The 22,736-nt window shown below is 41.8% G+C and overlaps 3 protein-coding genes across 7 annotated transcripts; 1 reads left to right on the top strand and 2 right to left on the bottom strand.

Annotated features, from left to right (window-relative positions):
• Positions 1-261: 261 nt before the first annotated feature.
• On the bottom strand, positions 262-1,234 carry s100a11 (S100 calcium binding protein A11). The gene is made up of 3 exons (XM_077506901.1): positions 1,112-1,234; positions 899-1,038; positions 262-468 (listed from the first exon to the last, which is right to left on the bottom strand). The coding sequence occupies exons 1-3, from the start codon at positions 1,215-1,217 to the stop codon at positions 337-339; spliced, it is 378 nt and encodes a 125-aa protein (XP_077363027.1). The 5' UTR covers positions 1,218-1,234; the 3' UTR covers positions 262-336.
• Positions 1,235-4,004: 2,770 nt separating this feature from the next.
• Positions 4,005-11,340, bottom strand: pbxip1a (pre-B-cell leukemia homeobox interacting protein 1a). Of its 2 annotated transcripts, none has more exons than XM_077506517.1 (10): positions 11,243-11,340; positions 9,982-10,118; positions 9,778-9,865; positions 9,630-9,697; positions 8,247-8,700; positions 7,941-8,159; positions 7,819-7,862; positions 7,079-7,136; positions 6,850-6,993; positions 4,005-6,145 (listed from the first exon to the last, which is right to left on the bottom strand). In XM_077506517.1, the coding sequence occupies exons 2-10, from the start codon at positions 10,051-10,053 to the stop codon at positions 5,469-5,471; spliced, it is 1,824 nt and encodes a 607-aa protein (XP_077362643.1). In that variant the 5' UTR covers positions 10,054-10,118; positions 11,243-11,340; the 3' UTR covers positions 4,005-5,468. The 2 variants fall into 2 exon arrangements, with proteins under 2 accessions (XP_077362643.1, XP_077362642.1); XM_077506516.1 differs by lacking the exon at positions 11,243-11,340 and adding an exon at positions 10,613-11,061.
• cks1b (CDC28 protein kinase regulatory subunit 1B) lies at positions 10,517-14,182 on the top strand. 4 transcript variants are annotated; one of them, XM_077506518.1, is made up of 4 exons: positions 10,517-10,758; positions 12,140-12,207; positions 12,350-12,477; positions 13,561-14,182. In XM_077506518.1, the coding sequence occupies exons 1-4, from the start codon at positions 10,567-10,569 to the stop codon at positions 13,605-13,607; spliced, it is 435 nt and encodes a 144-aa protein (XP_077362644.1). In that variant the 5' UTR covers positions 10,517-10,566; the 3' UTR covers positions 13,608-14,182. The 4 variants fall into 4 exon arrangements, with proteins under 4 accessions (XP_077362644.1, XP_077362647.1, XP_077362645.1 ...); XM_077506521.1 differs by lacking the exon at positions 10,517-10,758 and adding an exon at positions 10,770-11,098; XM_077506519.1 differs by lacking the exon at positions 10,517-10,758 and adding an exon at positions 11,118-11,743.
• Positions 14,183-22,736: the final 8,554 nt, after the last annotated feature.

Here is a 22,736-nt window from a genome sequence, read left to right as displayed (position 1 = left end):
TGGACTTCTGTATGACAATTTATAGTTAATAGTAATACACTTGATAAAGGACTAATCTGAGCTATTTTGGAAGTGAGACAAATCATGTAGACATGACAGTGAACACAATAACAACACGGGGTGGCTATAGTGAGCAAGTTAGCAGGTATCGCTGCTTAACGCTTGGCTGGGCCGCCAGGTGCAACAAGATACTTGCGTGTAGGATTACAACTGGGCCACTAAAATCAAGGCTGTGAGTACAGTGAATGAATGACAGGGAGCTGAGGAGACAATAGAGGCCTTTAATCTGGGCCAATGGTTAACCAGGAATAAAAGCATGGACGAGGCGGTGGCGTTCTAAGCGACAAAGCCGCCCTGCTTGCCGGCCAGCTTTCCGATCAGCTGCCAGAACTCGCAGAAGGTCAGCTCGCCGTCGGAGTTCTGGTCCAAAGATGACATGAGTCGGTCCACCGCATCCGGCTCACCCGGCTGAACAGAAATAACGAAAAATGAGAGAATGTCACATGTGGATGTGGCCACCTGCTGCCACCTAGTTGCAAAGTTAGTTGGAAAAACAAGCTCTCAGTAGTAGATATCTGCAGTAAATACAAAAAAAAATAATAATTTAAAAAACATGTTAGTAAGTCATCTCAGTTTATTTTCTTTCAGGCACAAAAAAAACACAAAAAACACACACACAAACCCCCCCCCCCCCCCCCCCCCCCCTCCAAAAAAAAAAAAAACCCCAACAAGTATCCAGAAGAAGAAATCAATGCAATTTAAATCACCAAGATTAGCAAACTGGAGTTAACCCACTCATGTTCTCAGATTCTCACATCTGCTTCCTTACAGCCATATTTGGGCGATAATGCACAACAGGAAGTGCCATCATGTCCCTCAAGTCGGTAGCCATCGTTACCTTGACGAAGTTGGGCAGCTGCGAGGCGACCAGTTGGTGAAACTCGTCCCGGCTCAGCGTGCTGGCAGACCCGTCGTTTCCCGCGTACGCCTTGAACTGGGTGACCAAAGTCAAGATGGCGGCTTCCATGGTGGCTTCACCTGTGGAAAAAAAATGTAAGTAAGCTCTGTGGTGTCATAGAATTATAAAGACGAAACATACTGGACATCATACCGTGTGATGTGCTAGAAGGGGCGTCCTTCCCGTCACGGCGATCATGCCTATTTATATGCCGTGTCGGGATGCAATGATCAGCGGAAAACGCTCCACCTGCCCTCATTTTCCACAAGAAAATGCTGATGGCGGGACGCATTAATGTAAGGATTGACAGATAGCATCAGTCAAATCATGCCCGTCTAAGCAGAACGGAGTTTATACAAAACATCACACGCATGAGGTCATCGTGATCAGCATAGAATCTGCAGGAGACACAAAAGTCTTACGTTTGCATTAAAATGATTGTTTTGAATATTATAATTTCAATCTTAGATGGCTTTGATCTGCTTGTTTTTGTTATCATTTACATGTTGGTTTAATTGTTAAGTTTTAACCCAAGTAAGTAGTGTAAGGTAGGCCCAGTTGGTCACCAAAACAGCAGCACCTACCGAGGCTATAATTGTATCACATCACATCACTTACACGATGCCTGTACCTAATACTGCAAAGGTTATAGTGGAGTGCACGCAGGCTGACCTGCTTGAGAATTCAAAGAATGATTGGCGTCCGCAGAGGTTTCGTCATGCCAATGTGCTCCGTCCGGTCGTCTTGTCAATACTAACATTCTTTGCTCGTGAACTCGTCCGCATCACGTTTGACACGTTTGCTTGTTGTTTCGCGGACATGCTCCATGCTCCTTTCATCTGCAAGCAGCGACATAGTTCAGGTAATCAACAGATTCCAGATTTCCATATCCAATTCTAACAATGTTGACATGACGACTAGTGTGGAAACTACTAGCATGCTAAAACGCTTGGAGCCATAATTGTCATTTGTGAACAGCAAATGTGTTTATTATAGGCTACTTAAGTTAGATGCCCACATGCTAACAGTTAGTATTCTAACATTTAACTCTTACTGCCATACATTATTTAAAAAAAAAAAAAAAGTGCCGGCTGATTTTGAGCATTTTAACTCATCTTTCAGGGCAAACAGAATATTGTATACTTTTACTACATATATAATGTGGGTACCAAATGAAAGATCACATTCCATTCTTTCATTAGAAAACAAAAAAAGTTTCTACCTTATTCCGTTTGTTAGTAATAATAACCATTTGAGTGACATTGAGCAAAAATTGAAAAGATGAGAAAACAAGGTTTTGTGAAGATACATTTTCTCCACAACAGTCACTTTGACACAAAATATTTTTGTTTTGTGACGCTCTGCAAATTAGTTTTAATGTGACAAAGACATTGATCATTCATGCCATCCTTGAAAACGTTTGATTTCATCAGATTCCGTACACCGGCAGCCCCTTGAAAAAGAGATTCAATGTTTTTGATTCCACAATCCATTGACCAGGCAGCGCTCCACTTAGATGTTGCACTTCCCATTGATAAAAAAAACAACAAAACAAAAAAAAAAAAAACGTAGTTCACGTCATTAAACGTTTATGGCGGCATACATCGCGATTTTACTTAGCGTTATTAAACGTTTTTGGCAGTCAAAGAGTTAAACGTGACAAATTGACAAAGAAAGCATCAAGGCAGATAAGGATTTTACATCTCATCCCGTAGTATTTCACATGAAATGATCCAATGCTAACATGCTAGTAGTTGGTATGCTAACATTGGCGCGCCAAGGCGGATCAATAAAAATCTTACATTTTGTCTTGATGCTAACAGTTGGTATGCTAACATACAGCAAGAGCGCGCACGGCAAAAACTGTGCTAAGGTAGATCAATAACATAAAGGTAGATAAATAACACCTTGCTGTGGTTGGGTAATGTTTCACTCGACTTTACCACAATGCTAACAGTATACTAAACATAGCAAGATAGCAACTTGTACATCTTGACCTCATGGGATTGTAGCTCACAGGATGAATAAAAATGCTAACGTTTAACAAAATAGCAACCAGAGTTTCTGCACTAACAGAAATCAAGCTCTGCAATCTGCTTATTTTTCAGGAGAACTGAAAAAAATGCTAACATGCAGCAAGATAGGGAAAAGACAATGCTATTTCATTTTGTGGTTTTTATTTATTGAACTTAACACCGGGCAGAATCTGGGGAGGGCATGAAGCAAATCTGTCAAAGACATGCATTTTCTAAACTAACAGAAAACACCACAAACAAGCTCAAAACCAAACAAACAAAATACTGTCACTCAAATAACCTTCCAAAAACAAAGATAAACACGGTTGAAGCACAATAAAAGGGTCACAATCACCTTCCGAACATTATATTCCTTTGACTTCAGCAGGACCACATGAAAGTTCACAATAAAAAGGCACATCGAGTTGTACTTCAAAATTAAATATGCAGTTTTACGCCACTAAATAAATACAAGGAGAACTCAAATATGACACCCCCCCCCCCCCCCCCAAAAAAAAAACCCCAAAACAAAACAAAAAAACAACAGCTCAAAATGACACATTTGCCTGCGTGCCATTCATTCATTAGTAAACAGCCTTGCACGAACGCCGAGGACGATTCGAGAAACATTGTGGAGCGGCCACAAAACTCACATTCTATCGGGGCGCCAACATATAACCTTGAATACTGTGTGGCGAATGCATTCACAAAAAGTCTTCACTCCGACTTGTGCTTTGGCAGGTGCTGCTTTTTTGGTTAGCAACACAACATTGTGAAGCGACCTCAAGTCAAGATTCTACTGGAACGCTTAGGATGCCGTTCTCCGAATCAACTTCAACAGGTGTGGTGAATTCTTACTTCCTAGCTTTGGTAGGTGCTGCTGTTTTGGTTAACAAAACATTGGGAAGGTGAGACTTCACTCGTCAAGGTCTGCTGTTAAAGTGCTGCTGTTTTGCTTAACAGCAAGTTAGTCTACTGGGCTTAGGAGGCTTCAAAACAATCTAAAAAGCTAATACTGTGCGTTGACCTCGTTTACAACAGAACTCCACTTTTACTGTTTACATGCTTGGGTCGGTGCTGCTGTTTTGATTCGCAACACAGCATTGTGGCGTGACCATGTAGCCAAAAAACAATAATCCATATTATGCAAGGTTAATCCTACCCAGGGAGCTCTTGTACAACATTCAGACTGCAGGTGTTGCTGTTTTGGTTAGCAAAAGGGTTCAGCAATTCACGCTTTCATGTCAATGACAGCGATTACAGAGGAAAAAAAAAATGCTACCATTTTGTGACTATTAGGACCTTGTAACACTAGCCATGTGTTGAACATACACCTGAATAAATTAACAAATTCCCTCAGAATTTAGTCCATCTTAAACATTATGGACAATTCTTTTGTATGCCGGGACAAGTCCACATGTTCCGTTTGAATCCTGCCACTGCTCGTGTGCTGTGTAGTTGGCGTGTTGATGGCCATTTTAACTCTTTTACTGCCACACGTTATTAAAAAAAACAGCCAATGTCAGCGGATTTCGAGCATTTTCACTCATTTTTCGAAGCAAACAGAATATTGTGTTCTTTTGCTACATAAACATGGGTTCGCATTCCATTCTTTCATTAGAAAAAAAATATGTTTCTACCTTATTCCGTAATCATCATTTGAAAATAGGTCATTTGAGTGACATTGAGTGAAAATTTAAAAGAAAAGATACATTTTCTCCACAAAAGTGACTTTGATACTAATATTTTTTGTTTAGTGACGCTCCGTCAAATTAGGTTTAATGTTACAAAGGTTGTGAACAATCACGTAAGCCTTGAAAACGTTCGATTTCATCAGATTGCGTCATGTTTCATTGTAATTCGCAGCTCTAGTTAGGGCCCGAGCAGCTACCGCTGCCATCTGCTGGCCATAGTTAGTGGGTGTTTTTGATTTCACAACTCATTGACACGGCTGCGCTGCACTTGGATGTTGCACTGACCACTGATATATTCACAAAAAAAAAAAAAGTATTTGACGTCACTTAACGTTTATGGCGGCATACATTGTGATTTTACGAAACGTTATTAAACGTTTTTGGCGGTCAAAGAGTTAAGAGATTCAAGTTAAAAGTCTTTCTGAAAATTTGTTAGAGAAGGACATGTGGGCCTGACAGGTGGGAAGGAAAACACGACTAAACATAATGAATCAGATTACAGTAATCCCCCACATACTCGCAAATTAATTTAACCATCGTGAGCACCTATTAGGACAATTTAATGTCTTCAATTGGATAAGACTGAAAGCCAAAAATCAAAGCTTGCAGGTTCACTATTAATTGAATATTCGCAATTCTATTAAAAAAAAAATATATAGGTGACATTTTCAGGATTTGCGGAAGGGCCTGGTCCCTTAATGGTGGGGGATTACTGCCCAGAGTCACAAGAGTAGGGATGTGTTTATTATGTAGTACGGTGACAGCTCCGGCGGCAACAAGATGTCCGCCGAAGTCGCCCGCTCAATGTTGATCCACGGCGGAAAACTTCCACAGCGCTTCCCGCTCAAACTCCTCCATGGCCTCCTCCAGGGCGTCGTCGCCGCCCTCCGCCGCGTCCACCATGTCCTCCAGGATGTCGGCCACGTCCTCGGCGAAGTCGGCGAACGCCCTGCGGTCGTGCGAGAACATGCCGTCGCTGAAGAAGCCGGCCACCAGCCACCGGAGGAAGTTCTTGCTCTCCTCGGGCGAGCGCTTCAGCTTGCTCAGATAGCCCTCAAGGAGCTCCTCGAACTCGGACAGCTCCACGGGGAAGAGCCCTTCCTGGGCGGCGCATTCTTCCACCGAGGCGCAGGGGCGGGGGGGCGCGGGGCGGCGCAGCTTCTGCTCCTGTACCCGCCAAAAGTCGGCCAGGTCGTCGGAGCGCTGCTTCTGGTGACTGCGCCACGGCTTCTCCTTCCTCCTCTCCTCGCGGTCCTGTCGACGCAGCGGCTTCTTGGTCTCCCACTCGTCCCGGCGCTTTCGCTCGTTCGCCTTCCTCTCGTCGTTGCGCCGCTTTTCGCCGTCTTTCTTCCTCTCGCTCCAGCGCTCCACCTCGTCCGCGAGCTCCCGCCGGATCTTCTCCAGGTGCTCCCACGCTCGATTCACCCACTTGCTGACGTCTTGTTTCGCATGGTCCGGCTTCCAATCCAGCTTGCCGACTGCGTAGGAATTTATTAAAGTAGAAGTCAAGCCTCATTTTTTATTTTTTTTTTACAATAATAATGTTATATGCAGCCCCACTGGTAAAATAAATTAATACTGTGACTGGAATATGAGTTAAGGAGCAAATCCAGCCATTCTCAGGGACGGCCATTTTGCCACTTGCTGTCAACTGAAGATGACATCACTGTTGCTCAGGTCTCGGGTAACAACCAATCACAGCTCAGCTTCAGAAAACAGGTGAGCTGTGATTGCTGTTTGCCTGAACAACATTGATGTCATGTTCTGTCAACAGCAAGTGGCAAAATGGTCGCCCCGAGGCTGGATTTTGCCTCACAACTCTTATTCCACAAATGTAATCTTAATTAGAATGTCATGTTTAGACTAGTGATGTCACATACAACACATTATTGTCAAGAAATGTTTAAGATTGACTTCCACTTAAAGGAATTAAAATTTATGTTTGTTTTCCATATCAAACTTTTTGGCTAACATATTCGCATTTTGCCAATCTTGTCAGTGTAGTTAGCATGTTAGCATTTTACCAATAGTATACAATACACTATTTGATCTTACCAAGCTGATGCTAATAGAAAATATATTAATATGTGTATGTGACAGCTTTTTTCACAATTCGTGCCACTTTTGCCCCAATTAGAACACAATGATTCCAGCTAGAAAACATGGAATTTCAATTCCTCACCATCCGCTTTCACTTCCTTCATGATTTTCTTCAGCTCCTGCCTCAACGGGCTTTTGCCCAACATCCTCATGACAGTGCCCAGCTCCTTGGTGCTGATGTCTCCGCTGCCATCTGTGTCAAACGTGTCCAGGGCGGCTTTGAACTCTGGACAGAAAAAAAAGAAAAAGACATCTTGGGAAAAAAAAAAAAAAACTCCTTATGCAGTATAGGTACATCAGTGAAGACCAACCTGCACCAATCTTGTTGGCGATGGACAAGCCGGCATCGGTTGGAGCGTCAGCGGGTTTCTGAAGGGGAGGCAACGGAGCATAAAAACAAGAGTCCTAGGGGTGTACTCGCTTTTGTTGCCATTAGTGGGTGTGTGTTGAGGTACTTTGAGTACTTTGTTTTCCAATGAAAAGGCAGCATAAAAAGTGTGTATTCACTTTTTTTTTTTTATGTTTTTAAGGTGGGCAGAGGTGGTAAATCCAGGTCCAGTAAGTAAAAATCCTGCCAGTTTGGCTTTAGTCTCTGATGCTAGCTAGCTAGCTCCCAAACAGCTAAACAAGCACCAATAGAGCTAGCTAGGGAACCTGGGGCTAAAGCCGAACTGTGGCAGGGTTTTTACTTTCTGGATCTGGATTTGCCACCTCTGAATGTGGAAAATAAATGAGAATAAAGTCACAATTCATCTACTTTATAAGCTACAATTTTAGGAGAATGAGATTGTAATTGTAAAAAAGTCAATGTGAGGAATAAAGTTGAATTGAGGAAAAAAAAAGAAGTAATATTTCTCAGAATTAATTTTGAACTTTAACTGGATGTCGTGATTTCCACAAAAGAAAGCTGTATTAAAAGGTGAAAAAAAAAGCCTGAGCATTAATTGTAAAGACAGATTGTCAACACAGCTCTTGTAAGGGCTATTATATTAATTTTTGTGAAGTGCATGCGTGTTTACTGGAAGTGACAAGAGGAAGCGGGCAAACCGACCTGGCTTTGTTCTGCGTCTCTCACATCGCCGGCGTCAAAGTCACCTGTCAACAAGCGCAAACAAGACAAGCCGTCACTCCTCGCCGTCACTGACAGAGTGAAGCGCTTTGGGATAAGCTCACCAGACAGGAAGAAGGCGCCCAGGAAGAGCAGCACGGCGATACCCACGATGCACTTGCTCACCGACCACCACGCCTTCTCCTCTTTTCTCTGCGGCAGCCCGAAGGCCACCTCTTCGTCGTCCTCGTCCTCCTCATCCTCGTCTTCCACGTCCGACGCGTTCGGCCTGGACTGCACCGTCCTCATGCGGAGTCCGTCACCTTGGCAACTCAGGGAGGCCTCTAAAGTGATGTTGATTTATTTTAGGATTGTTTGGCCTTTTCACATGTTTTTGTGTGTGTAAATGGATTTCATGATATTACGTTCACCTTGCTCCTCCTGCATCTTAAACTCAGACGGCCCCTCATCCTCTTCCTCCACTTCCTGTCCTGAACCAATGCTCTCTGGTGCTATGACGACATCATCAGTTGGAATTGGGCCCACTGGAGGTTCTGGTTGGTCTCGGTTGACGTCGGCGTTTGAGGCTGCCACCGCCTCAGCGGGGACGACAGTGTCGATGACCGACTCCTGCTCATCTGCGACGGGTTCTTCTGTGTGTCGAATTGCCTCATCGGGCTCGGGGTCATTTTCCGGCGGCACCGCGAAATCGATGCTGGAGACGAAGGCCACGGCCAGATGCTCGTTGTCGCTGGGCGAGCTGGTCATGATGTCGTGGATGATGGGGGCCTGGTTCTCCGGATCGAACGCCGCCGGCTGCTCAGGCTGGAGAGGACAGCTAAGGGCGGGACGGTCACCGGATTCTGGGGTGGTCTCTTGACACACCTGGTGATGAGCATGTCTGTGTGTGATTATTCTGATTCCATCCCACTCGCCCTCCGCCCAAAAAAAAAAAAGTTTTTTTTGTTTTTGTTTTTTTTTTTAATGCATTATTCGGGGTAAATTTCATTGTGAAATGTGTTTTATTGACTTTTAAAATCACACAAGTGATTTTCATTTTTTTTTTTTCATTTTGGTTTTAAAAATGTTGAGTTTTTTCTGGTTTTATCAGAAACATTTTTTGTCTTAATCTTTCAAATTTAGTATTTTTTAAGTTTTAAATTCAGAAAAAAATATTTGAAAAATAATGTTTTCAAATTTTTATTTAAAATGCCATTTATTATTATTATCTTTTACAGTAAGGGTCCCTCCCACCCCCTTATTTTTTCAACGCTAAAAATGATTTTTTTTTTTTTAATCATTTTTTTAAAACCTGAAATAAACAAAATTTTGGACAATTTGGATTGTACATTCAACTAGACAGTCATGGAGATACATTTATTTAATTTTTGTAAATTTGTCAGTTTCAGTTTTCAAACTGAATTTGTAAGGCTATTTAATCCTATTTTTTTTTTAAATTGTTTTCCCAATTTTTTATTTTATTTTACATTTTGTGTAATCATTTTGATTGTACTTTTTCCAAATTAAAACAGAGGGGTCCAATGAAATGTGTGACCTGCTACTGTAAAAAAAACAACAACAAAAAAACCTAAGGATAAAAAAAATTACAGCACACTTGTTATACTGTTAAAACCCCTACTGAAATAAATATGGTTTGTTGGTTGGAGGTGTCCTCAATATTTTGTCAGATTTTCCTGATTGTTATGGCTAACCATGTAACATTACACCCAGAGACCCAACTATTAGCATACAAGCAATGCAAAAGTCAATTTGACACAAAATGTCCCCTTTACGCGAGTGCATGGCGTACCAACCTGGTGGCCTTCCTCTGATAAGACACACTCCACTGGAATGTCACTGGGCTTGATCTCCCCAACACCACCTGCAATAACAAAACAAGGTCTTTTTGCAACATGTTCACAACCACTGTACCCTCAAGCCCTTTAACTCGAGTTTTTGCACCTGCCGCCATGTCTTCAGACAGGCTGGGGGCGTCACCCAGGCTCTCTGTGCCATCATCCAGCGGTCCCACGTTGTCCGCGGCTGCTTCCTGTGGAAGAAGAAATAAGAAATGAACACTTTCCACCACAGGATGCTTGCATTTTGCTTGTTGTGTTGCCTTGTTAGGTAGACAACGTAAACTGTGAAGGCATCTCAAGGCCTGACCTCAGGCGAGAGGAGCGTCCAGCTGTGGGTGGACGAGCCGCTGCTGCCAGTGCTGCTGCTGTGGTCCGACATTGCCACCTTGAGGCGCCTCTTGGCACACACAGAGGATACTTATTTTCCTTTTGGTTTGCAGAATCCTGCACAAAACACCACAGTTGTTCAAAACGTGCAAGCTAAAAATGGACCGGAAGGACGCAGGTTTGTGCTTGGAATGGAAAAATATGGACGCTCATTGCACGGGCGATAATACGTGATACGCGCACACGCATGCAATAAAGATGGGATTAACGCATAATACAGGTTACGTAATGACGCGGTGGCTCCCATTCTAATAACATCCCTGTTGTATCAAAGATTTGACGTGTGACAGCGAAATAACCCCCCCAAAAAAGGACAATTGCGGCAATGAGGTCACGCTTTTAGCCCGACATCAAGGCAACTGGACGAATGTTGCGTTTGATGTTTGCGTTTGTACGTGTACAAAGATGAATTTAAAAGGAAGCACGTTCGACATTCTCTCGTAATGGTAAACAAAGGATGCTAAACACTTCCGCTTTCGCTCGCGGCTAACTACGGGCCACAAACATGCCCGACACCACTAATATGAACACACACAACAATGACTATTTACCCCACGTCCCTCGGGAATTATTTCAACTCCTGAATATCCACTTATCTTCGGAACGTCCCCTCCAACTTGGGAACTTCGGGAATTCTGATCTGCGTCACGTCGGTCCGAGGAGCCTCTCGACCAATCGGGTTTCGGGATGGACTCTTGTGAGCGTGCAAGTCTTGGTGAACTTCCGCCAATCGGCAAAAAGAAATGTCTCAACCAATTGAATTTCATCCAAGCCGCATATTTGGATGCATTTCACCAATTAGATGTGTGAATCAGAAGTGTGGCGTCAGGCGAAAGTGACCGACATCTTGGCTTTGATTGATGGCTGGCAGGTGAAGGCGACCTAAAGATCCTCCCGCTACAAAAACTCAAAAGCGTAAATGGAAGAGAGCATGTGTATTTATACACGGGAGAGGCAGACGTGGACCAACTCCTCAAGGACACGTCCGCACGGCTATATTTGACAGGGATTGTGGACATTATCGTGCAGTTGCTCGGGTGACTCATTTATTTCATCATTAAACGACAGCTGACACGATTTCATACATAATTTGACATCGCAATAAAAATGTATCTTTTTTTTCGGTCGGGTATTTTGTACCTACAGCAATTTGAGAGCAAATAATGAGCAAATACACTTACCAAATGCAACTGACTTGCGGATACGTTACAAAGACACTCACACGTTATTTAGGTTTACTGTGCTATCAGCAATGTGCATCTAGTAGTAGATATGAACATATGTAAATACGACACGCCCCTTTTAAGCTTTGTAGCTATGGTGATGCTAAGCTAGGAGGGGCAAAGTCGTCAGCAAAATGATGCGGCACATTGTGCATAATGCTTGTGCACAATATTTGGTTTTGTCTTTTTTTTCCTTTTCTGCATTGATAGCATACTTTTAGATGTCGACAAAAATAAAAGCAGTTGAAAAAGGAGCAAGCTATGATGTAATTTCAATGTTCATGCATTGCATTTGATAGTAAAGTCGCCCCTGTAGATGGCACTACGTTTGACATGTTGGTTAGCGGTTAGCGGACCAATTGGAAGGCGCCGTTAAGTAACCTCATCTCTCCGCGACGAGCTAATTGGACCAATGAAAGCGGAGGTTCTTGGCCGTGTCAGCCAATGAGAAGAGGCCAGGTCAGTTTTGAATGGTGAAAAGCGGGCTCTCGTTGCCATTTCAGTGTGAAACAAAGTTAGGGGATTGTCGAGCTCCAAAAACAATTTAAGGAAAAGTCAATATACATCTGCGAGAAATCATTGAAGGTAGCGTGTGTTTCATTTGTGGTTTTACAAAACATACATCCGTTGTACGTGCTTTGTTTGCCTTTTTGAATGTGAAAATGCTCATTGGCGTTCGCTAGGTTAGCCTAGCCGACCGAGCCAAAGGATTTAAAACAAAGAAATCACTTACCGCAAAAACAATTATTATTTTTAAACTAGTTAGTTAGATAACTAAATATTTATTTTGTTTGCCATGAAGTTGTCTTTGACGTTTTTTTTTATTATTATTTTTTTTAATCCTTCCTCCACCAGACTCTCACCATGTCACACAAGCAGATCTACTACTCTGATAAATATGACGATGAGAAATATGAATACAGGTAATGTGTTCACCACGTCTAATCAACTAATAATGTTGGCAATCCTGAAATGATGGAAACCCAGGAGTCAATGTGTGTGGGGTGTTTTTATTTTAATTTTTAATTTATTTTTTAACCCCCCCCCCTTTGTGCTGTTTTCTAGGCATGTTATGCTGCCCAAAGATATTGCCAAGCGTGTGCCAAAGACTCATTTGATGTCAGAGACAGAATGGAGAAACCTTGGTGTGCAGCAGAGCCAAGGATGGGTGCACTACATGATCCACCAGCCAGGTAACACATGCGCGCAATTGAGTTTCCCTAGTTTGTAAAGAAAGTACTAGTACTGTATAACATTTCTGGAAAAAACAAAACAAAATAAGACTGCTGCATTTCATATTGAGACGATGTCATTTGGGCAAGTTTCTTTCTAAATTGAATTAAAAAAACAACTGAATAATAAGACAGTGCTGCTAATTTAATGTGTAAATGGAATCTAGCTATAGTACAGTATGACAGGAAATAAAAATAATGTATTTAAGGCACGCTGGGTTACCATAATTGTGTATTTTAATTTGTTTTATTTATGAACCACGTGTTTTTATTTATTTATTTTTACGTATTTATTATAATTCTGACTTTCCTATGACTTAAAGGGATACATGACTCATTTAGCCATTTTCAGCTGAAAGAAGTTAATTTTGAATTAATTTGCTAGCTTTATTTTGAGGGATGCACGATAATACTATTTTCAACCGATACCGATAAACCAATAATTTAAAAGTGCCGATGTCGATAACCGATAAGTAAGCCGATAATTGTTTGCAAAATTAACTTGAATACAAATATGCTTTCGAGTCCTACTATAAGTCTAACAAAATACATTGAAACATTGTATAAACTTTGCACAATGTTTCAATGTATGTAAAGCTGAATTTTATTGATTTGAACCATAACAGATGGACCAACGTGGCATGTCTGTAATTATTGCTGGATTTCTTTATTATCTGGTTTATCTGTATGAAATCAAATTGCCGATAATTATCGGCCACCGATATCATGCATCCCTATTTATTTTTCAAAGCTCACCTGTTTTCTGGGTTTGGTCATGTGATGTTTGCAAACTGATCCATGATTGGCTGTTACCTGAGCCCTGAGCACACATGATGTCATTTTTAGTCTGCAGCAAGTGGTAAAATGTTTTTTAAATTTGTAAATGAACATTATTGGAGCTATCAAATTAATTGTAGACACAATATTAACTTCTCACTGCTGAAAATGCCTAAAGGTTTACTTGACTCATTTAAGTGTAGATTGATTCCTTTTACACATCAGATTTCAAGTGCCCCGCCCACTTTTTCTTTTCCCACCCCACAGAGCCTCACATCTTGCTCTTCAGGCGCCCGCTTCCCAACCAAAAGTAAAACACCAAAACGTAGCAGTCGTGCTGTTGGATAACAAAGCGCTTGCGTGGTGATGACCTGGCTTGAAATGGGGGAGGAGCGTGTCGTGGACTGAAAAGGGCTAACTTGAAATAAATCGAACACCGAGGTTGACAAATAATGGAAGAAAAAAAAAATATATAGATCACCTCGTTGGAGAAGGGGTGGGCGACTTGCACATATTTGCTGTCTACTTCTCTACTAATCTTTCTGTCATGTTGTCTGCTTTTTTTAAATTTAAATGTACTTACTGGGTCAAGCTCTGAAGAAAAAGCCACAAAAAAAGTTTGGATCGTCACTTGTAGTGCCCATCAAGCATAATGGACATGCGGCGTGACAGTTTGCTGCTGAGTGGAACTGAACATTTCACTTTTTCTTTTTTCTTTTTTTTTTTTTCTCTCTCTCCTTTTTTGGTCTTGAACGCTGCTTTGGCTAATTTGACGGTCCTATTTTTCCTGCGAGAGAGCAGGACGACGGAACGTTGGCTTATTGTGAACACGAGCCGCTCGGTGTTTGTGAATGTTTTGCCTCTTCTGAAATAAATGTTTTGAAATGCTCATGTGTGGACTTATTTTTTTTTTTGCCATGACTTGAAGGAGAAGGGTTACACATTTCTTGGCAATATGTTTTATGTCTGTAGTCTAAACATGACATTTTGACTAATATTACATTTGTGGAATATAAGCTATGCAGCAAAATCCAGCTGTTTTTATCCATCTCGGGGCGGCCATTTTGATACTTGCTGTTGCCTGACGATGACATCACAGTTACTCAGGCAGCGACCAATCACAACTCACCTATTTTCTGAAACTGAGCTGTTATTGATTGTTACCTGAGCAACTGTGATGTCATTTTCCCACGACAGCAAGTGGCAAAATGGCCGCCTTCTGATATTGATTAAAAAAAAAAATGCTGGATTTTGCTGCTTATTCCACTAATGCAATATTAACTAGAATAGTTTATTGAGACAAGTGGGGCTCCATACATTTTCTTTTATTTTTTTAAAACTTCCACTTTAACACATTCACTGCCAGGCCAGCAAAAAATGCATCATTTGACATCTTTTTTTTTTTTTTTTTCTTCTCCATCCATGGCAGTGAATGAGTTAATTTTATTTATATGTAAATATTTTTTTAAATGAACCGTATTATGAATGTCCAGGATTGGCTGGCAACCAGTTCAGGGTGTACCCCGCCTACTGCCCAAAGCAAGCTGGGATAGGCTCCAGCACCCCCTACGACCCTTGTGAGAGGAGCAAGCGGTTAAGAAAATGGATGGATTTTATGACTACTCGGTTGCTTTACAATTAAAATCTAGCGTTGCAGAAAAATGATGTATGCTGTGATCTTCTAGTAGTTGCACAGTAGGGGGCAGTACAAGACAACGGGGAATGTGTCTGTAAAGGTTAACAGTGAGCTGAATTTCTACTACTTTGTGCTAGTTTACATCCTCTGAACCTGCCTCTGCTTTTCTTTGTGTGCATTCCATTTACAAGGAAAAACAACCGTTAGCTATTTACTTTGTTGTTGCAATGCCGAGTCTGTGCAAACAAAAGCCCACCTGTCCCAGATGCACTAGCTTTGACTTTGCTTCACTCAGTCTCGACACAGCAGGGGTCAACGCCACAAGTCAAAGCTAATGGAGCAAAGAAAGACTTCGGCCCGTCTGACAATTCCCGGAAAATGTTGCCGAGGTAATCACGGCCGGCCGGTCAGCAATCGGAGCCTCCTGCTGAGATCCAGACGTGCAATCTTTGAAGCCTTAAAGGTGTGATGGTGGGGTGGGGGAAAAAAAAAAAAAAAAAGCTTGTGCATCTGCCGCCGCTATCTGCGAATCATCTCCTAAAATTGCTTCCTGTTGCTGCCGTAAAGGCAAATGATAACCAGAGTCTGTGGCTGTATTTACGGAATAGCAAAGAGAGGCAAAATGAGCCAATTTATGTGGCAGGTGACCTTTTACTGGGAATGTGCCTGGTAGGTAGTTAGTTACATCTCCCTCTGTCCTCGAGTCCCAAAGTCTCGCCTCCGGTAAACTGAGTCAGCTACAGACAGTTTTGCATCTTGGATTAAAGTGGAAAATGTCAACGAGTGCCACTCATAAGTCTTGAAAAATGACTCTGACAGCTGTGTTATTGTCTGCGTACTTATGGATTTTCAACCAAGCGTTGGGATGACTTGCTGCCTTAGAATGTTTGATGAAATGATTGAGTAAACATTTTCCAGGTGTCTTCACTGGCATTTTCATCAAAATACCTCAATAATAATAATAAAAATAATCTATCATGTGGGCCACTCCTTATGCACATAAAGTAGGGACGCGCCGAGGGCTGTGCAATTAATCAAAATTCAATTAAAATTTCAATTATCACACTACACAATTACAAAATCAGCATAATCATTAAAAAAAAATACTAATTTTGCGTTGTTTAAATTTATACATTTGTACTTTTTTTTCTTTTAATTTTTAAATAACTGTTTCATCCCAACGAAACTTGCATTTTTTTCAAATAATTTTATTTTTCTTACTATTTTTTTTACATTTAAATAGTTTCTTGTGTTCTACCCAAAAAAATGTATTGTCCTAATTGTGATTTCACTTATTAGCAAAAATAATGATTAATATTTTACTCATAATCAAGCAGTCCTACTGCAGTGCACACGCTGCATTCCAACTCCCAAGTTTTTGCAAACAATAATATATATTCTGTTTCGTGTAAAAATAATTTATATAATTATAGTGTTTAAAAAAAAAAAATCTTAGTTGGTCTTATTTTTAAATATTTAAACTTTTTTTTTTTTTTTTTTTTACAAAAAAAAATCATTTAAATAATCGTGATTTCAATTATTGCAGAAATAATCGTGATTATTTTTTTTTTAAATTTATGTTTTTGCCATAATCGATCAGCCCTAGATGCACCAGTAAAAATCATTTTGGCAGATTATTTTTGGGTGGCCCTAATTTATAGATTGCAGATTTCATGGAGGTGATCTGGAACGTAATCCTGTTCGTACTTTGTACTTGGTCCGTATTTGTCCGCCTTATTCTGTCTCACAATGAACGAAAATGCGCCATTCGGACAATTAAAGTTGGAATCAAAACCACGTTTCTTGTTCTAAGGGACTGTCCGTACTACTTGGTGGTTTTGGAGTGATTGCTATAATGAAATCCTTCCAGTGTAACTCATCCTGGCAGGATAGCGTCGTACACATGACAAAATACCACAAAATTGAGCTTTTAAAATGGCCTGAAATGAGCGTGATGGAGGGCGACTGGCGGTGCTGGAAGGTGGAGGACGTTTAACAGCAGCAAGGGGGGGAAGAGGGGAAGGGGGGCTTTTAAAGGGTAAAAGGTGAGACAGGAGTGACTGGATGAGGAATACAAAAAGGGCGAGCAAGGAGAGAAAGAAGGTCAGACCGGTGAGGAGAGCGAGAAGGGTATTTATGTCTGGGTGTCGTGGGCACAGCGGGGGTGCGCCAAATAGAAGAAACTTGATCGAGTGAGATGGGCATTGAGAGAGCTGTTTGGAACCTGAAATGGGACTGTCCGAATCTGTGGTTAACAAACCTGAGATAAATTAATGCATGAATAATGTATCCCCCCAAAAAATGTATTATTTAGTCAGTGAAAATCTGAAATGGCCCGTCGCCTCCTATGACTCACAACTTTTTAGGTGAAGGTGTGAATTATTTAGGCAATTTCCCCGTGCAAGAAGCGAACACATCAGCTCACAAAACAATGGCGTCTGATTGGATTAAACCAAAACGCCAGTTAAAAGAAGACTACACGCACACACTTGTTCTCACCTCAGATTTAAAATAATCACCCACTCGTTTCTGAGTGTTGCCGATTAGACGGGGAGAATTGGCGGCGCAGGACCCAAACGAGGATATAAATTAAACTTCAGAGCCGTCGTGTTAAACGTCGCATTAAAGTCGCCGGAGCGCGACGGAGAAGCCGTGAAGTGGATTCAAAGTGATAACCTGCCGAAAATAGACAGCTGGCGTTCGTTCGCTTGTTACATGATAGGCAGGAAAGTCATCATCAGTGTCAACAGATTTGTTTGCGACTCGACGTAAACATTCAGTTGTTTGAAAATAGGCAAAAGAGATATGGATTAAATCTGGCTGTGTGTTTTGTATTAGCTTTTTTTTTTTGCTAACCTGGTTCCAGAAAAAGATGCATGATAACTGGAAAAGTCATCAACATTAAAGCGGAAGTTAACCCGAACATTTTCTCTTCAATATATGTGCCCCCACGAGTCGAAACATTTTATTTTTTTTTAAATTAATATTGTGATTCTGGAATATGAGTACATCAGCAAAATCCAACCATTTGAGGAAGCCATTTTGTCACTTGCTGTCGACTGGAAATGACATCATAGTTGCTCAGGGCTCGGCTAACGACCAATCACGGCTCAGCTTGTGAATGTCACGTGACCAAATTCAAAACAGGTGAGCTGTGACTGGTGACCTGAGATCTGTGATGTCATTTTCAGTTGACAGCAAGTAGCAAAATGGCCGCCCCTTGCTATGGGGAAAAAGTTGTTTTTTTTTGTTTTTTTTTGCTGCTTAGTTCATGTTCCACGAACGCAATATTACGACCATGTAGGTTTTACTCAATACTCATACTCAATCATACGTTTCAAGATAACTGCTGAAGACGGAGAACAGTAGTACTCAGTTGTGGACATATGATGTTAAAACTGTTTCCCACCATTTTTAATTTTTTGGAGGGGCGTGGCTAAAGAGGCTTTGGCATGTGTTGTCCCTCCCCTACTATATAAAAACTTGGACGACTGATTCCTATGAGCGTATCTGGCGCAAGGCTGACATGCAGTTAGCTAGCTACTTAGCTAAGCCTGATTTGTATTTTTTTGGGGGGCGTGGCTAAACGGGCATCAGCGTGTGTCACCCCTCCTCCACTTTACTTTCTTAAAAGTGAGCAGCCTCTTTCCCAATTAGTGATTATCTGGCATAAAGGCGACATGCAATCGTGGCTAGCGCTAGCGAGCTAGCTATGCCTGAAACCTATTCCTGCTAGCTTGGCTGATCTAGAGAGCCTTGTCGCATGTGAACGCACGCGCGCCAGAGAGCAAAAAGTGGGGGAACAACCTGACAGTGGACTGCAGTTTCGTGCTGGCATGGCTACTTTAGAGCGCCTCGTTGTCAGCAATCCGAGTCTGACAAATCGACCAGTATAATGCACTTAATGGAATGTGTTGGCTCTTTAGAGATTCCATTATATAATGTCCTCGTTCTTTTAATACATTTACCTTGAAGTCCTGCTAAATTAAAACTACCGATGAGGTCACTTCCTGCCAGGGATGTCATTTCAGGTGGCATTTTTTTGGAACACATCCTTGACATGTCTTTGGTGGGCCTCACTTGATTTTATCTTCTTAAGTGCCTCACACAACATTAGCTAGCATTGCCCGAGCACTTCTCCTGATTAAAAAAAAACAAAACTTCCTAATGAGCCAGGCATTGATCTGGTATGGGGTCCAACCCTGGCGTGTCCCGTTTGAACATGTTAGGGCTTGACTGCGTTGCCGCTGAGCTGTATTGATCAGTCTTCGGGTGTGGTGGGTTGCCGGTTTGGTGGCACTCATGGAAAGAATGTAGATACAAGCAGCAGGAGTCGATGCGACAACCAAGACAACACCGATAGTCCACAGCGCTGATCAAGATAATGTGTTGATAAGCTGCTATATACAAGCAAAGCTGTAAAAATAAATACAAAAATAAAATGCAGCTCTGCTTACCTTGCACAGAGCCGCTTCTGGCTAATATAAGCATAAAAAAAAAACTCCTCCAACCAAATCAAATGTTACTTTCACACATCGTCGTCGTGTGTGTGTGCGTGCGAGAGCCGGACGAGTGGTCTGTTCTAAATCAATTTCGGGATAGACTGAGCGCTTCGTCTTCATTTTCACTCATGGCAGGATCCTTTCACAGAGCTTTTTTCAAACATCAGCGCACGCCTCGGGCCCGCCGGTCGAAGCGTCTGACTGCTCTCTTCATGTCGAACAATCCTTCGCTTCACCGTCGCCCGTACCTGCAAGATGGCGTCCGCTACGTGCGGATGGCCGCTATTGATCGGCGCCGCCAGTCTTTATGAGCCACTCCTCCCACCCCTCTGAAATGAACGCAATCAATCGCAAAACGCTCTAACGACCCGAGCGGTATTAATTGGCCGGGCCGTGTAGATTCATCATGGCGGATTACGGCGGCGCCATCTGACGTATTGACCGCTCGCGGGGCTACTTTGCCTCCCCCGGGACGGACGACGTGGCCAATGAGAGCTTATGAACTAAAGCTCTTCCCTGTTGTGTGCTAAAGAGCCTCTTTGCATGAGAGATAGGCGCTATAGACACCCCCATGCCACACACGCACACTTTCCCCTGCTTGTAATCCACAAACACATTTGAGTGTGATGCTTGTCAAATGGTGGAGAAGAGAAAAAAAAAGCATGAATAATGCATGACAACATGTACGACTTTCATTGTGTTGATTGTTGCTAGAAAGAGACGCAGCCGGACACGCTTGGAGAGATCACAAGAGAATATAGGATGCGATCATAAACACTGAAGTCAATATTTATTCATTCGTTTGTTTGTTACAAAATTACCCCCAAAAAATTTGCAGAATTGAGCTGCTGTTAAACAGCCAAGCAGCAGGGAGAAGAAGCTACAAAATGTCCACCATGGTGGAGAACTGCGGTTCTCATCGGAGAAACATGAGCGGACGGATGGAAGCGGCGCACGTGAAAACTGTAATCTTTTGTGACACGGCTGACACGTCGCCGTTGCTGTTGAGGCGTTCTCCCGAGTGATGACAAGCGGCGGTTATCTCGCCGTTTAATGCTTTTAGCCTCTTCTCTTTTTGAATTAGCTGTCAAAGCCGCCGCGGTCTCCTTGACAATGTTTGCACCGCTGGCTCAAGCAGGCTGTCTCGCTTCACAGATAATTGCTTCATTGCGGCCGGCCGGCGCCATTTGCCAACTCGCCTACTCCACTTTTTCTCCACAGTGCAACAGAACTCAAATTATTCGCCGAAATACTCACCTGTGTGGGTATTTAGGGCGGTTTCTGTAATGACCTAAGACAGTGGTTCTCAAATTGGGGGGCCGGGGACCCACCATTGTCCAAAAGCTGTAAGTTGGGAGTCCACCAAATAATTTATGATAAATGAGGTACTTTTTTGGGGGCGTTATCATATACCTGCATATAGAAAAGTTAAAAATAAAAAAAAAATTAAAAAACTTCAGTAATTAAAGTTTTGCGTCTTGCAACGTTCCACTTTTTTAAAATTGGCTTTTTTTTCAATAAGAATTGTGTGATTTTAAAAAATTTAACTATTTTATTTACATTTTTTTTCATTTTTTCTCTGTAGACACCCCCCCACCCCTCTCTCTTGCTCTCTCTATCTATATAGGAAGTTTTTTTGTTTTGGTTTTTTACATTTTAGAAAATGTTTAAAAAATATATTGGGACATTTTGTAGTACTAAACACTTTATTTATATTGTTTATTTGGAAAGAAGTGACATTATAGAAAATTTAGCAATTAAAATTATTTAAATTTACATTTTTTATGTTCGATACCACTTTTTTTCTGACCAAAAACAGTATGAACACTCACCCTTTGAGTATATCATTTCCTTTTTCCCCCCCCAAGTTATGAAAATTCGTGTAATAAGTTGTAACATTCAAACTCTCCACACAAAACCGAACTGATCCCCACATAACTTGCAAACGTAAAATGTGAGCATGACACATGACTGTACCTAATGGCTTCTTCTTCTGTGGTTGTCTTGGCGTTTGGCAAAGCAGTTTTATGTCACATTAGCGCCACCAGCTGAAATCGTCCTTCCACTTCAAGGAAGCCAATGTGACTTGATGGTGGTCAGATATCAGAAAGTTTGCTGTCGCCATCTACTGTTGGGGGGTCTGAAGTGCGCTTGCCTCGCAAATTTTCGACCAAGCAACGTGTAAATACTGTATCTCGAAAAACTTGTGTTAAAATGTCATCTGTTTGTGTGCCCGTGGTGGGACATCAAATACACGGCAGGTTTTTATCAGAATCAAGGGCGTCGGTAGAAGTCTGGAAGAGGAAGGAAGCGGTGTAAATACATCGATGTCCACGTGTCGTAACAGTGGGCCGTTGGAAGAAGACGACGGGGAAGAAGAGAGCAAGGGTGTGAGATTAGTTTGGTGAGAGCAGATCATAAAAAACATGAAGGGAGAGGAAGAGGATGCAGGATTAGTGCCACTTCAGGAATGACAGAGTGGGATGGGAGATGTGGGAATCCTGAGACTTTAGGTGGGATTAGTTTTGCTTGGAGGACTGCAGGGCGAAGGGAGGCGTCATGAAAACAAAACCTCTTATCAATCAATTGTGGACAAAGCACGGGCAGGGTACAATCTCCCGCCACGCGATCCCGGTCTGCCGGGATGTGTCTATTTACTGGACCTCGCTGAGTGCACATCGTTCTGCTCGGCGAATAAGAAAGTGTTACGCCTCGGGTTTATCTTAAAACCATTATTTTCACAGATTACACCATTCCCAGGGCATCGGATAAGGAATTTTAGCTTTGGCGATATCTAGTGGAACAAAACCTGCTGTGGGATGCAATTTGACTTACAAATTTTTAATACAAAACCTCGATTCCCATCGGAAGTAGGGATGTAACGATATCCAAACATCACGACACGATAATTATCACGATATTGTGGGGGCCTTGGCGATATTTAAAAAAGATCACAATATTGTAAAAAAGAGAGCTAATGCTAAAAAAAAAGCACAATATTGTGCTTTTGTACATAACAGCAATGCATATAAACCACCTACAATCGCTAATAACAACATTGAGGCTCTTACTTGCTCATGCAAGCACACATTGATCGCTTCACAAGCAAATTAGATTCCCCTTCATCTGACAATTAACAGATTTTAAACATAGAAGGCCAAAACATCCCTAATGAAAATTAAATTGCACTAATAAATTAGCCACTAGAGGGTGCTAGAACTGCACAAATGGAAATCAACCTGACTTTTTTTTTTTAACAGATGTATTCCTTTTAAATATTGTGAACATGACGACGACAATATTGT

The sequence above is a fragment of the Festucalex cinctus genome, chromosome 19 (genome assembly GCF_051991245.1).
Source record: "Festucalex cinctus isolate MCC-2025b chromosome 19, RoL_Fcin_1.0, whole genome shotgun sequence".
In the NCBI taxonomy this organism is placed as follows: Eukaryota; Metazoa; Chordata; class Actinopteri; order Syngnathiformes; family Syngnathidae; genus Festucalex; species Festucalex cinctus.
The sequence above is the reverse complement of the archived record's forward strand: the minus strand, read 5'-3'. Positions and strand labels throughout refer to the sequence as shown.

Bases quoted from the DNA above. Each gene is read 5' to 3' on its own strand.
- s100a11 (XM_077506901.1), bottom strand. From the start codon at position 1,217: ATGAGGGCAGGTGGAGCGTTTTCCGCTGATCATTGCATCCCGACACGG. The intron at 1,039-1,111 runs GTATGATGTCCA...TTTTTTCCACAG, and splicing joins CCCTTCTAGCACATCACACG to GTGAAGCCACCATGGAAGCC. The intron at 469-898 runs GTAACGATGGCT...ATTTCTGTTCAG, and splicing joins AGCTGCCCAACTTCGTCAAG to CCGGGTGAGCCGGATGCGGT.
- pbxip1a (XM_077506517.1), bottom strand. From the start codon at position 10,053: ATGTCGGACCACAGCAGCAGCACTGGCAGCAGCGGCTCGTCCACCCAC. The intron at 9,698-9,777 runs GTGCAAAAACTC...TTGTTATTGCAG, and splicing joins GTCTGAAGACATGGCGGCAG to GTGGTGTTGGGGAGATCAAG. The intron at 7,137-7,818 runs GTCGGTTTGCCC...CCTCCCCTTCAG, and splicing joins GAGACGCAGAACAAAGCCAG to AAACCCGCTGACGCTCCAAC.
- cks1b (XM_077506518.1), top strand. From the start codon at position 10,567: ATGCCCGACACCACTAATATGAACACACACAACAATGACTATTTACCC. The intron at 10,759-12,139 runs GTGAGCGTGCAA...TTCCTCCACCAG, and splicing joins GGGTTTCGGGATGGACTCTT to ACTCTCACCATGTCACACAA. The intron at 12,478-13,560 runs GTAACACATGCG...CCCACCCCACAG, and splicing joins CTACATGATCCACCAGCCAG to AGCCTCACATCTTGCTCTTC.